The sequence below is a fragment of the Psammomys obesus genome, unplaced genomic scaffold (assembly GCF_907164565.1).
Source record: "Psammomys obesus unplaced genomic scaffold, mPsaObe1.curated_primary_1811, whole genome shotgun sequence".
Taxonomy (NCBI): Eukaryota; Metazoa; Chordata; class Mammalia; order Rodentia; family Muridae; genus Psammomys; species Psammomys obesus.
The window spans coordinates 1,682,442-1,694,675 of record NW_026596244.1 but is presented as its reverse complement, the minus strand read 5'-3'; the positions used below and the strand labels follow the sequence as shown (position 1 = coordinate 1,694,675).

Here is a 12,234-nt window from a genome sequence, read left to right as displayed (position 1 = left end):
AACAGTAGAACGTTCTCACAACCATGACCATGACTGTCCCAGAAACATACCCCAAATGGCTAAATGTGGCGCTTTTACATAAGTACTTGCTAATAACTGTCTAATTAGACTGAAGGTCCGTTCAGTAGGAGGGAATTCATGTCTTGCACTAAAGATGCAGCCAACTACCCCTGGCAGGAGAGCTCATAGACCCAGAATAGAGTCTACTACTTCCATTTTACTAAAACAATATAGTCTTAACTGTATTCTAAAACTTATCTTTATACACACAGATGAATCAAGATTTCACTCTTTATTTCACTCACTTCCTCTCAACAACAAATGGAGACAATTGCAAAGATCCTCAACTGGCCACACAGAAAATAAGTAACTGTAGCCAGCACAGTGCCAATTAAGACATCTACACTACAACATCTACATACAACACAGATAAGTAGTAGAAAAAAATTATTTTAATACTTTGAAATTTTATATCTTATTTTATAGAAAATAGCAGCTCATAAAAAAATGAAAATGTTACCTACTGTTCTACTTGGTACTTCTTTTATCAATAGTTTTAAGTCTTTAGAGTAGATCAACTTCTAATAGTTTGAAAATATTTCCATGTTCCATATATGTGTCTTTTCTTCTTGTAGAGTGATTGGATGCCTTTTTATTTATATTTATATTCATTTTAGTTTAAGCTTGAAAATGGTGATTGTTACCTTGCAACTTAATGAACTATTATGTATTACTGTTAACTACTTTGGTCATATACACATATTATTTCTAGGGGGCTTGGGGAGAGTTAGGATTTTCTAATTATATTCGTTCGTTATATATATACTACATGTAGAGGGTAATACTGTCAAATTTTCAGTTATATTGAACTTATTTTAATGTTCATGGAGACCAGTGTAGGCCAATTCTCATCTTATTTCTTTGTGTGCAGAATTTTTTTTTTTTTTTTGTCTCTCCCCAGAGTCTTGTAATGATTCAGTCTTGCTGGCTTTTTATTGTCACATTTTATTGTCACATTTATACTCAGACTGCTATAGCCTTTGTGATCACATTATTTTAATATTACTCTGTTGAAAACAAAGTGAGACATTATGTTGAATTCAATTACTATGTAAGAGTAAAGAGAGACCCTCCTTGTAACAGTAAAGATGAAGCAGTTGTAAGAGACCGTGACAAATGACATTATTCTTTTACGAAGCATATTGTTCAGCAGTTTCTTGATAGGATAAATACATGTGTTCTTCAATAATTGCTCACAGATTGTTTTAGATGATATAGATCTTTTTTCTCCGAAATCATGCTCGTAATTTTTTTAACCAGCAACATAATCATGAATTATATACATTTTCAGAATGATCTAAGAAGCACTTACATTATATTTTTGTAAAATAAATTAGTTTCATACATAAAAATAAATATATATTTTGGCTTTAAGTTTGTGCTTATTCTTATGAATTCTCTCAGTTTTGAAGCTTCGGGGCTTATGATATACATGATTAAGCCTTATATAATAAGCCTTATAATAATCATTATTTTGTATTGAGATATTATTTTTCATTCTTTTTATAGTGACAAATATGATTTTATTCATTTATTTACAGAGTGAAAAGCAGGAATGAGGATGAACGAAATCTAAAATCAGGAAAGAGGCCACTTCAGTGCACTGCGTGGCTGACAGTACAGGAAACCTGGACGCGATTTTGAAGATCGTCTTGTGCCATGTCCTATGATTCTGTGAATCTTCTTGGGCCTCTGATTTATAACAGTGAAAAGCTGCCAATTAGCTGTTTGTCCTTACAAATAGTTTATATTCTTCAAATTTTTTAATATAAATTTAAAGTGAGATAAAATGAGATAAATATTCTTAAATCCACGTCTAAATATTGAAAGAAGTACAGATGTTTTTCAAAGAAGAAAGCCAAGTTAAAAAAAAAAAGATTATGTGTTGTTTTAATATTTCCTGCCATCTAGAAGTCAAAGGCTATCTTAAAACACAGTTATTAATTAACTTGTCTTGTCAAAGGGGTATATTTATGTAAACTGCTTTCAGGGCTAAGGCTTCAGCAATTAAATGTTGAACAGAAGAATATTAAGCATTGATAGGGTTGTGAAAACGCAATAAAAGTTTATGAGAAGTCAATATATACCTGAGCAATTTTCTCCGATCATTACTTTAACAGCCTTGCCCAGCTCCAACACAACATAGCAAACAGAACGGGCTATGAGCTAAGGTAAGTCTCTAGGTCCCATTTATTACTGTGGTAGTGTTTCTAAGCAAATATGCTTTTTAAAATTATGTTAGAAATATCAGCAGTTTTAAAACATATTCAAATAGTAGATTTTTATTCTAAGTATGATGCTTGTTCTAAAGGCAAAGGAACAAATTCAAATTTTGTGAAATATAAGCCTTTTTTTTTTTTTTTGCTGGCTTGCTCTAATAGGTGTAATTGTGTAAATATAAGTGGAATCTTGGTTTTGTTTAAAGATGTTCTAATAGCAAAAAATAGATTCAAATTATTTTTGGAAAATATTGGGATATCATGGTTTTATCAGAGTTAACAAAATGTAACTAATAAGAAAAATAAAATTAAAAAAGTATTTATTTAAAAAATATCTACATAGTTAGAATATCTTCTAGATTTATTTAAATTTTAAATATCTATAACAGAACCTAAAAATATCATCCATCACACAACCATGTAATAAAATATTATTAATGTAAAATTGGTTATCAATTATAATTTCCCCATGAAGTTTTGTTTAAAATTAGTATGAGCTGAGAAATAATTGCTATCATTTTCACCCACAGAACATGGATAATTTTAGACCTTTATGTTTTTGATTACTCATATCTAATATGATTTTTACACATAACATTTATTCTGGTTTTCTAAATAAAGGAAGGTTGATATCATGATACCATGCATCTTCATGCATTTTGGTTGTATTATTTTAGATTTTGTAAAATATGTTTTTTAATTTTTTTGAGATTACAATATAATGTAACCATTATATTCCCCACCCCTTTCCTCTGTCCAACACTCTCCCCCCATGGTCTCTTGCAAGTTCATGGCTTCTCTGTCTTTCATTGTTTCATATACAAACGCTCACAGCTTTGTTAGCTAAAAATTACTATATAAAAATTCATAACTAATTGTGGCTTAGTGACAAAAAAAATTTCATTTAAACACAAATTCCTTTCTTTCTTCAGATGGCAAAGAAGAAATTCAGTGGCTTAGAAATCTCTCTGATTGTGCTCTTTATCATCGTAACGATAATAGCTGTTGCTCTTGTTATTGTTTTAGCTACAAAGGTGCCTGCTGTGGAAGGTAAGTAATATCACATGCTTTAATCAGTGGAGGGAGGTCAGCCGAAACTTGTTCTGCTGTTGCTGTGGATTGAAAACTGCATTGGAGCCCGTGAGGGAGAAGTGACGAACTGACTCTAATGAGGTTTAAGTTGTCCCTTGCTTCCGCAACCATGCGGCAGCACCAAAGCAAACCCTCCCCCAGTTCAATGAATAAATAAACGAGATAAAATATTTCTAAAGTAACTTATGGTAAGTGACTTGATATGTGAAGACAGTGAACACAGTGTAAGTTCCAAAATTTCTACAGCATTTTCTGTCCACTGGAGTCGCATGTCTTCAATAGAGCCACTGTATTAAGGAATCTGTGAACTTTGACATCACTGGACTTCCCAGTGTGTTATTTAAGAAAGAGAAATGAGGAAAAAAGGGGAAATGTTAAAATAGGTTGAATAAATTGCCGGTGAAAAAGTCTCTCTCTCTCTCTGTCTCCTTCTCTCCCTTTCCCTCCTTTTTCCCTCCCTCCATCTTTCCACTCTCTCTGACACTCTTAAGGATGCCAAGGTTTTTGCTTTGGTTTTCAGAATTTGAAGAGTTCATGGATAGTGTAGTCACTGTTCTTGTCCTTGCTATGATGAATGACATAAGGAGTCCATGAGAAAGTACGGGGAAAGCAATTAAGGCTTCAGGTTTCTAATGACCTTTCCTGTCTTAATCAGAGTCACTGCATATGATTGTGGACATCAAACTGTTTCTTCCTTTACTGTTTTCTCCTGATATATAAGAACTGAAAAGGCTGCTACAAGCTGAATTCATGTCAGGCAACAGTTACAGACCCTGTTTTGATTGTTGCCAGCTCTATAATGTCAGCATTCCTCTCTTCTAGAAATCAGACCATATACATGATATTTAAAATTATTATGTAACTGTTTTGATATACTGACCAAGGCTAGAATTTTTGGGTCTTTTGTATCAAAAATTGATTTCACTTTAGTTATATAGAAATGAATCTATTTATTAAAAATTATTATTTACTTGAGAAATATGTGAAAATAATTTTAATATTTTCTTCATCCAGAAATACAAAGTCCAACTCCCAGTCCTGGAAGATGTCCCACCGCAGAAGATGATCCGATCAACGAGAGAATTAACTGCATCCCAGAACAACTTCCAACAAAGGTCTGCCAAAAATGCTCTGGATGATTTTAGAAATGTATACACCATTATATGAAAAAAACTACTCAGTATAGAATAATTCCATATTATTAAAATCTAAACATAAACTTTAATTATGCTGACATTATTTTTTCTGTATAAATGAAAGACAGAATTTACATTAAGGAGCTACCTCTCAATGCTTTTGGTTATTTCAAATTAGGAGTTTAATATCCATCCATACTTAACAAGCTGTTGTTGACATATAAACCTTTATAAAATTTATTGTTTTTTCCTACTTCTTAATGTATAATCTGTGAAAATGCAAGGCCCTTGAGTATTACTTGCATATTTTAAATTATACTATTTGTAGTTGGAGGCATTAAGAATACCCAGAAAATTATATATAACTCACTTTTCTAAATATATTTATATTTTATTCCATAAAAATTAATACAGAAACTGATTGGATTCATGAAACCATATGTTGACTCAGACTTTTTAAGTCATAAAATTTGTGAAAATAAAAGTCAATGGGTGTATGTGTTTTGTGTTCATACCTGACAAGTTCTGTATTTGTGTTTGAACCTAAATTATATACTCTCCATCAGAAGAAATAATGGAATATTTTCCAGACCTATTAAGAATCATAATTTATAAAAAACTTACTCATTAATTCATTAGAAATATATAAAACAATGAAGTATGCATCAATAGTAATAACTTCTTTTATCCATTGATGACACAGCTGCAAAGAGCAATGCTTCCTGTTACACAGAGAGGAAAGTAGATATTATCACTGTTCTTCCCAAGGAACATTGGAAGATTAATCCTGAATCCCTTTAAAAATAACACAAGTCTTTTAGGAAATTGATACGTAAACAGGCAGGGATTTAGTATTTATGTCATCTTTAGATCTTTATTATTAATTCAATTTATTACATTGATGAAGAATATCTCCAAACTCATGAGCATAGTAATAAATTGAGGTCAAGAAGTAAACAAAATCTAATTCAGCAAACACACATACATTTGTCATTCAAGAAGACACTGTGTGCCTAACATCGTGCTGCATGTTACTAGAGAGGCTGAGGCAAGATGATAAAAGTCTGAGGTTGGCGTGGTAAATGAGCCAAGACTGTATATATCTCTGTAATGCACCTCGGTGGTAGAGCACTTACAATGCATTGCACGATATGGTTTGATTTTAGGCACAGGAAAAGAAGTCAAGGTGGATGGAGACAGGAACAAGAAGGGAGTTTCTTGACATTTAGATAGAAAAAAAAAAACCCTTCAATTTAGTCAAAATAGTTTAAATGAGATTCTGTTATTAAATGGACTCTCACCCATTGAATTTTAGACTTAACTGCAAATTCAAAATTTATCAAGGCTAAATGACTAGGTCAGAGAAGTTCCAAAAGTGTTTACAAAGTTCACTCTGAGCTCATGTTCCGTATACTCAACAGGCATTAATCATTAACCAGGGTCTTAAAACGTTTTTAATTAGTTGATTTTCAAAGACAGTTTTTTTTTTCTGCAGAAAACTGCTAAAGTAAATGATGACTGGATGAAGAATAGAATGTGCCAGAAATCAGGAAAATGGTCTAAACATTCTTCTTTCGCTCAATTAAATGATAGTAGATATTTTAAATAGAACGTTTATTCAAATTGTTACATGGATTTTTAAATTTTTTTATTAATTACAATTCATTCATTTTGTATCCCAGCTATAGCCCTATCCATCGTCCTTTCCCAATTCCACCCTTCCTCCCTCTTCTCCTTCTATGCCCCCCTTCCAAGTCCACTGATAGGGGAAGTCCTCCTCTCCTTCCCTCTGATGCTAAACTACCAGGTCTCATCAGGACTGGCTGCATTGTCTCTTCTGCGGCCTGGTAAGGCTCCTCCCCCATTAGGGGGAGGTGATCAGAGAGCCTGCCACTGATTTTATGTCAGAGACAGTCCTTGTTCCCCTCACTAGGACACTGTTACATGAATTTTTATAATCTGATTTTTAATTTTGTGTTTCAAGAATATTTCCTAGTAATACCTTATAAAAATGTCAAGATACTTGAACTACTAGCCTTCCATTCTCTTAAGTGATAACCTGAAATAGTAGTTTATTAATGTAGTGTATATTCTTAAAATCCTAAATATGAAATTAGCATTTAAATAAATATTATTTAGCCCAAACAAGGCATTTAAGAATAAATTAGTCAAATGAATTATTTTCTGTTAATTTCCATGAACTTTCTTAATTATAAAAAATTACATTACTTGTTCTATACTCAACGATCTATTATTATTGACAAAATTTTGAATTTAAAATATGAGATTTAAATTTAAATAAAATATTAAATTTAAAATATGAAACATGTTATGTATATAAGGCATGTACACTTACTGTTCAATAATGACAAGGTATGGAAAAGTCTAGCTAGTAATCTAAACAACAGCTATATTCTCACTACCAGTGTCTTCGTCAGTATAGTTTGCCCTAACAAATATCTCAGAGTCTATAGCTTCTGCACTTATTTTCCATAGCTCTGGAGGTTGGTTGTGCAAAAAAAAAAAAAAAAGCCATTTTTACTAATTTCTAGTGAGGATTTTCAATTTGTTTTTAATTCTATATGCTTATTTATATCATTTCTGTACCTCCCTCCCCTTTTTCCCCAACAAATCCCATTCTCCTATCTCCTTCCCATTCCTGGACTCTTTCTTTTTAATTTGTATTATTCCATATGCATATACGAGTCCATTTGGTGTTGCTTGTTTCTTTGTTTTCAGAGCCGACACCTTGGTAGTGGATAACCAAACAGGTGGCTTATGCTTTAGGAAGACTGATCACCCTTTCTCAGTAGTCATTGATTGCCTGTAATCTTCTCAGATTTCTCCGTCCATGCTAGCTTGTCCTGCCCGCATTACTGTTCCATCTTTTGTGTAGACAACCATATTGTTCGGATTTTATGGGTGTGTCTTCCCTGTCACATTTAGAGGTCACTGTGCCACAGTAAAGATGCTGTTTATCCTGAGTCTTACATGTAGGAGTTGGGCTGTAGATGTATCAAGTGGAGGTAGTCCACATCGTTACCTGATCTGCATATTTTGAAAAGTTAAGGCTTTCTGACTCTATGTACTGCAAAAAGACATTTGCTTCATTGCTGAGGAGTGATAGCTTGGCCTGACTGTGGGTATCTAAAGAGAACTTTCCTACTATTATTGTAGATGGTGTTTCTAGTCATCCTCACAGAACACTTCTTCAGAATGTACTCCAAAAGTAAGATTGTTTTCTAAGTAAGGACACCCATAGTTTTGAATGAGTTGAACAAGGCTCCATGCTATGACATTACTGTAGCCCCTAAACTTGTCTAAGGTCTTTATCACCAAGTAAAGTAAGATAGGAAGGGGAGGTAAGGCCTTTCTTCAATATTTGAGTTTGAGAGAAAATTTTCTTTATACCATTTCTTTATACTGCATACTGACTCAGCTTAGTATGTATATGAGTATATATATTAGGATTCTAATTATAGTATATATATATATGTACTCATGCCATAAAATAAAGAACTGATGATATTTTTGCCATTTTATTTATGAGAGTTTAATGAAATTATGCCCATTAATAAGTGTGCCTTAACCTTCCATCTTTCAAGCAAATCAGAAAGAAACGTGAAAATTCTTAAGATTATAATGAATAGAGGGAGCAGCTAAACAAAGAAACATTAAATTGAAAAATAAGCTAAAATCAATAAGTTATTCTTTTTAAACTAATACTAAAATTTATGTGTGTTGTGGGGAAGATTATGCCTGTCAAGTATTTATGTCAACTTGGAGTCACAAAACTAGATCTTATTTAGCAAAGGGCTTTTACAATTCTGTTCCAACTGGTGTCTTTATAAGGAGGCATTCTGACGAGCAGCAGACAGGATAAAAATGAATAAAGATTAAAGCCAAGGCAAGCCCACTCTGCCAAGGGTCACCAGCAGTCATAGAAACAAGGAAGGGTTCTTTAGGAGCATGCCTTCCTGGACACCTTGAGTTAGGGTATCCACCAGCAGTGCTAGGAGATAATTCATTTCTGTTGCTTTAAGCCACCTTTTATTTCCTGTTATTTTTTTTTTCTAGCAGCTCCGGAAAAGTACTAATAGAGTGTATTTTGAGAAATTTACTATAATTCTACTTTACCAACTTTTCAGTTTGTCAAAATGTGCTTACAATGTGCGATATTTTTGTTTTTAAAACATAACCTTCTTGGACACTGAACTGCCATGGGCTACATCTGTGCAGGGGTTCTAGGTAATCTCCACGAATAGTCCTTGGTTGGAGTTTGAGTCTCTTGGAAGTTCCCTGTGTTCAAATTATCTTGTTCTGTTGCTCTCCTTGTGGAGTTCCCTTCCCCTCTAGCTCTTACTATTTCCCATTTCTTACATAAAATTCCATTCACTCTGCCCATCAGTTGGCCATCAGGCTCAGCATCTGCTTTGACAGTCTATACTGCAGAGGCTTTCAGAGGCCCTCTGTGGCAGGTTCCAAGGTTGTTTCCTGTTTTCTTCTGGCTTTCAGAGGCCCTCTGTAGCAGGCTCCGAGGTTAATGGGAAGAGGGACTGCCTCTGACATAATCTGATTGGCCTGCTTATTGATCACCTCCCCCTGAGGGTGGAGCAGCCTTACCAGGCCACAGTAGAGGACAATGCAGCCACTTTTGATGAGAACTGATAGACTAAGATCAGAAAGGAGAGGAGAACCTCCCCTATCAGTGGACTTGGGGAGTGGCATGCATACAGAAAGGGAGGGAGGGTGGGATAGGGAGGGGAGGTGGGAGGGGCTTATGGGGGATACAAAATGAATAAAGTGTAATTAATAAAAAATTTTAAAAAAACCCAAAAACATAACCTTACACCTTTTTAGATTGCTACACCTATGTCTGGTTCTAACTTTGTGTTTGAACTAAGTTAAAACAAAACACCTTAGAAAGGCTGTATACTGTCCATTATTTTCGATTGTGACTTTGTGTAGTTCTGGACCTTTTGATAGGTTATATAACAAGAAATAAGACTGTCCAAAGAAAGGCTTCACAACTGTACATACATGATGTTATGAGAGATGTCAATTAATCCTTTTCCAATCTTATGTAATGCATATATATATAAAAAAATATATATATATAAATGTGTGTGTTACTGTATATGAAGCATTTTATTGTGATATAAAGATAAGAGTTTAATGTCTATCTTTGGTTAATTAACATGTATAATTTGAAAACTTGTTTTCCAAAAATATTCAAAACATTGTACCAGTATCCAGATTATAAAAATATGTCATAATTGAAATTTTTATTATATAAATATTCAGTTTCACTGTTGAGAATGAAAAATGCCACCATGCCATTCAACATTTTAAGTATGCATTTATGACTTTTTCTAATTTATATGATTTACATGGTAAAATTACTGTATGGTCAATGTTTTGTAATATTTACAATGTTTTGTAAATTATTTTGTAAATAATATTTACAATGTTTTGTAAATTTTGTAATTTGCTCTATTTAAAATAACTTTACTAAAATGTTTTGCTAACAAATGGTTGAAAACTTGTCACAAAACTCTAAGCTGAGACTGTGATTAGGTAGTAGAGTAGTTATCTAGCATGCACAAAAAAATGACTTGTGTTTTAACCCTCGTCGATGCTGCAAAAAATCATACGTGCTTGAATTAAATCTAGATTTTTATTGACATAACTTCACCTGCATTTGATATTTAATTAACATAAGTATTAAATTTTTTTCTTTTTAGTATCATGATGAAGGGGAAAAAAACAGAATTATTGAGAGGGCAAAGATCGTGAAATGTGTGAGCTTAGAGTGGTAACAGTAGGTAAAACAAACACTAGCATATCGGGTTAGAAGGCCAAACGCGTTATTCATGAAACATCTTCTTCCAGGCACAGTGTGAAGAACGTGGCTGTTGCTGGCGCCCATGGAACAACTCCATCGTTCCTTGGTGCTTCTTTGTCAATAACCATGGCTATAACACTGAGACAGTAAACATGAAAAGTACTGGTAAGGAGTGTCCCCACCATGACAGTTCCATATATGTTTTAAGTTGAAAGAGACTATTTTAAGTTGTTCTTCGAAAATAGTATCTTCACCACCATGAATTGTCACTTGAGTTTTTGATCTTAGCCATTCTGATGGGTGTAAGGTGAAATCTCAAGTGACAATACATGTTGGAGAGGATGTGGAGAATGGAGAACCCTCCTCCATTGCTGGTGGGAATGGAAACTTGCACATGCACTTTGGAAATCAATCTGGTGCTTTCTCAGACAATTAGGAATAGTGATTCCTCAAGATCCAGCTATACCACTCCTGGCATATTCCCAAAATATGCTCAAGTATACAATAAGGACATTTGCTCAACCAGGTTTAGAGCAGCTTTATTAATAATAGCCAGAATCTGCAAACAACCCAGATATCTCTCAACTGAAGAATGCATACAGAAAGTGTGGTACAATTACACAATGGAATACTACTCAGCAATTTAAAAAAGGAAATCATGGAATTTACAGGCAAATGATGGGAACTAGAAAGGATCATTCTGAGTGAGGTAACCCAGAAGCAGAAATACACTCATGGTATATATTCACTTATAATGGGATAATAAACATATAATATAGGATAAACATACTAAAATCTGTACACCTAAAGAAACTGAACAAGAAGGAGTACCCTAGGTAAAATGATCAATCCTCACTCAGAAAGGCAAATGGGATAGAGATCAGAAGAGGGAAAAGACAGGACAGGAGCCTACTACAGAGGGTCTCTAAAAGATTCTACTCAACAAGGTATCAAAGCAGATGCTGACACTAATAGCCAAATTTTGGGCAGAGTGCATGGAATTTTATGAAAGAAGGGTAAGATGAAAGCCCTGGAGGGGCAGGAGCTCCACAAGGAGAGCAACAGAACCAAAAATCCAGACAAAGGGGTCGTTTCTGAGACTGATACTCCAACCAAGACCATTCATAGAGACAACCTAGACCCCCTGCACAGATGTGGTCTGTGGCACCTCAATGTCCAAGTGGGTTCCCTAGTAATGGGAGGAGGAGCTGTCTCTGATATGAATTAAGTGGCTGGCTCTTTGATTACCTCCCCCTGAGGAGGAGGTGGCAGCCTTACCAGGCCACAGAGGAAGACCACGCAGCCACTCCAGATGATAGGCTAGGGTCAGAAAGAAGGTGAAGAGGAGCTCCCCTATCAGTGGACTGGGGGATGGGTCATGGGAGGAGATGAGGGAGGAAGGGTGGGATTGGAAAGGGACAAAGGAGGGGGCTACAGCTGGATTACAAAGTGAATAAAAACAAATAAGCAAGAAAGAAAATAGTATCTTCAATAGAATCTAATATGTACATTTACCAGATCCCTTAAGTACTATTTTGAGATGTTTTTCTTCAAGATTGCATCATGTAAAGTTTAAAAAGAAACAGTCATCTGATAGTATAATAAAATTATTAATATGAGATAAATTATTAATAATTGTTAATATCCATGAATTACTTAAAAATAAGTGTCCATCTATCTTTTTCTAAGGACTTGAAGCCAAATTGAACAGGATATCTTCCCCTACTCTATTTGGAGAAGACATTCAGAGTGTCCTCCTTACAACTCAGAGTCAGACCAAGAATCGTTTTCGCTTCAAGGTTTGTCTGTTATGATTTCTACAGATTTATTATCTGTCTATCTATCTATCTATCTATCTATCTATCTATCTATCTATCTATCT

The 12,234-nt window shown here is 34.2% G+C and overlaps 1 protein-coding gene across 1 annotated transcript in view; it reads left to right on the top strand.

Annotated features, from left to right (window-relative positions):
* Positions 1-2,075: 2,075 nt before the first annotated feature.
* The window catches only part of Si (sucrase-isomaltase), a 94,528-nt gene continuing 84,369 nt past the window's right edge, over positions 2,076-12,234 (top strand). The window contains exons 1-5 of the mRNA XM_055596510.1: positions 2,076-2,231; positions 3,212-3,329; positions 4,386-4,486; positions 10,400-10,517; positions 12,042-12,151. Of these exons, the coding sequence (XP_055452485.1) occupies positions 3,212-3,329; positions 4,386-4,486; positions 10,400-10,517; positions 12,042-12,151 (447 nt within the window). The 5' untranslated portion in view covers positions 2,076-2,231. The remainder of the gene's footprint in view (positions 2,232-3,211; positions 3,330-4,385; positions 4,487-10,399; positions 10,518-12,041; positions 12,152-12,234) is intronic.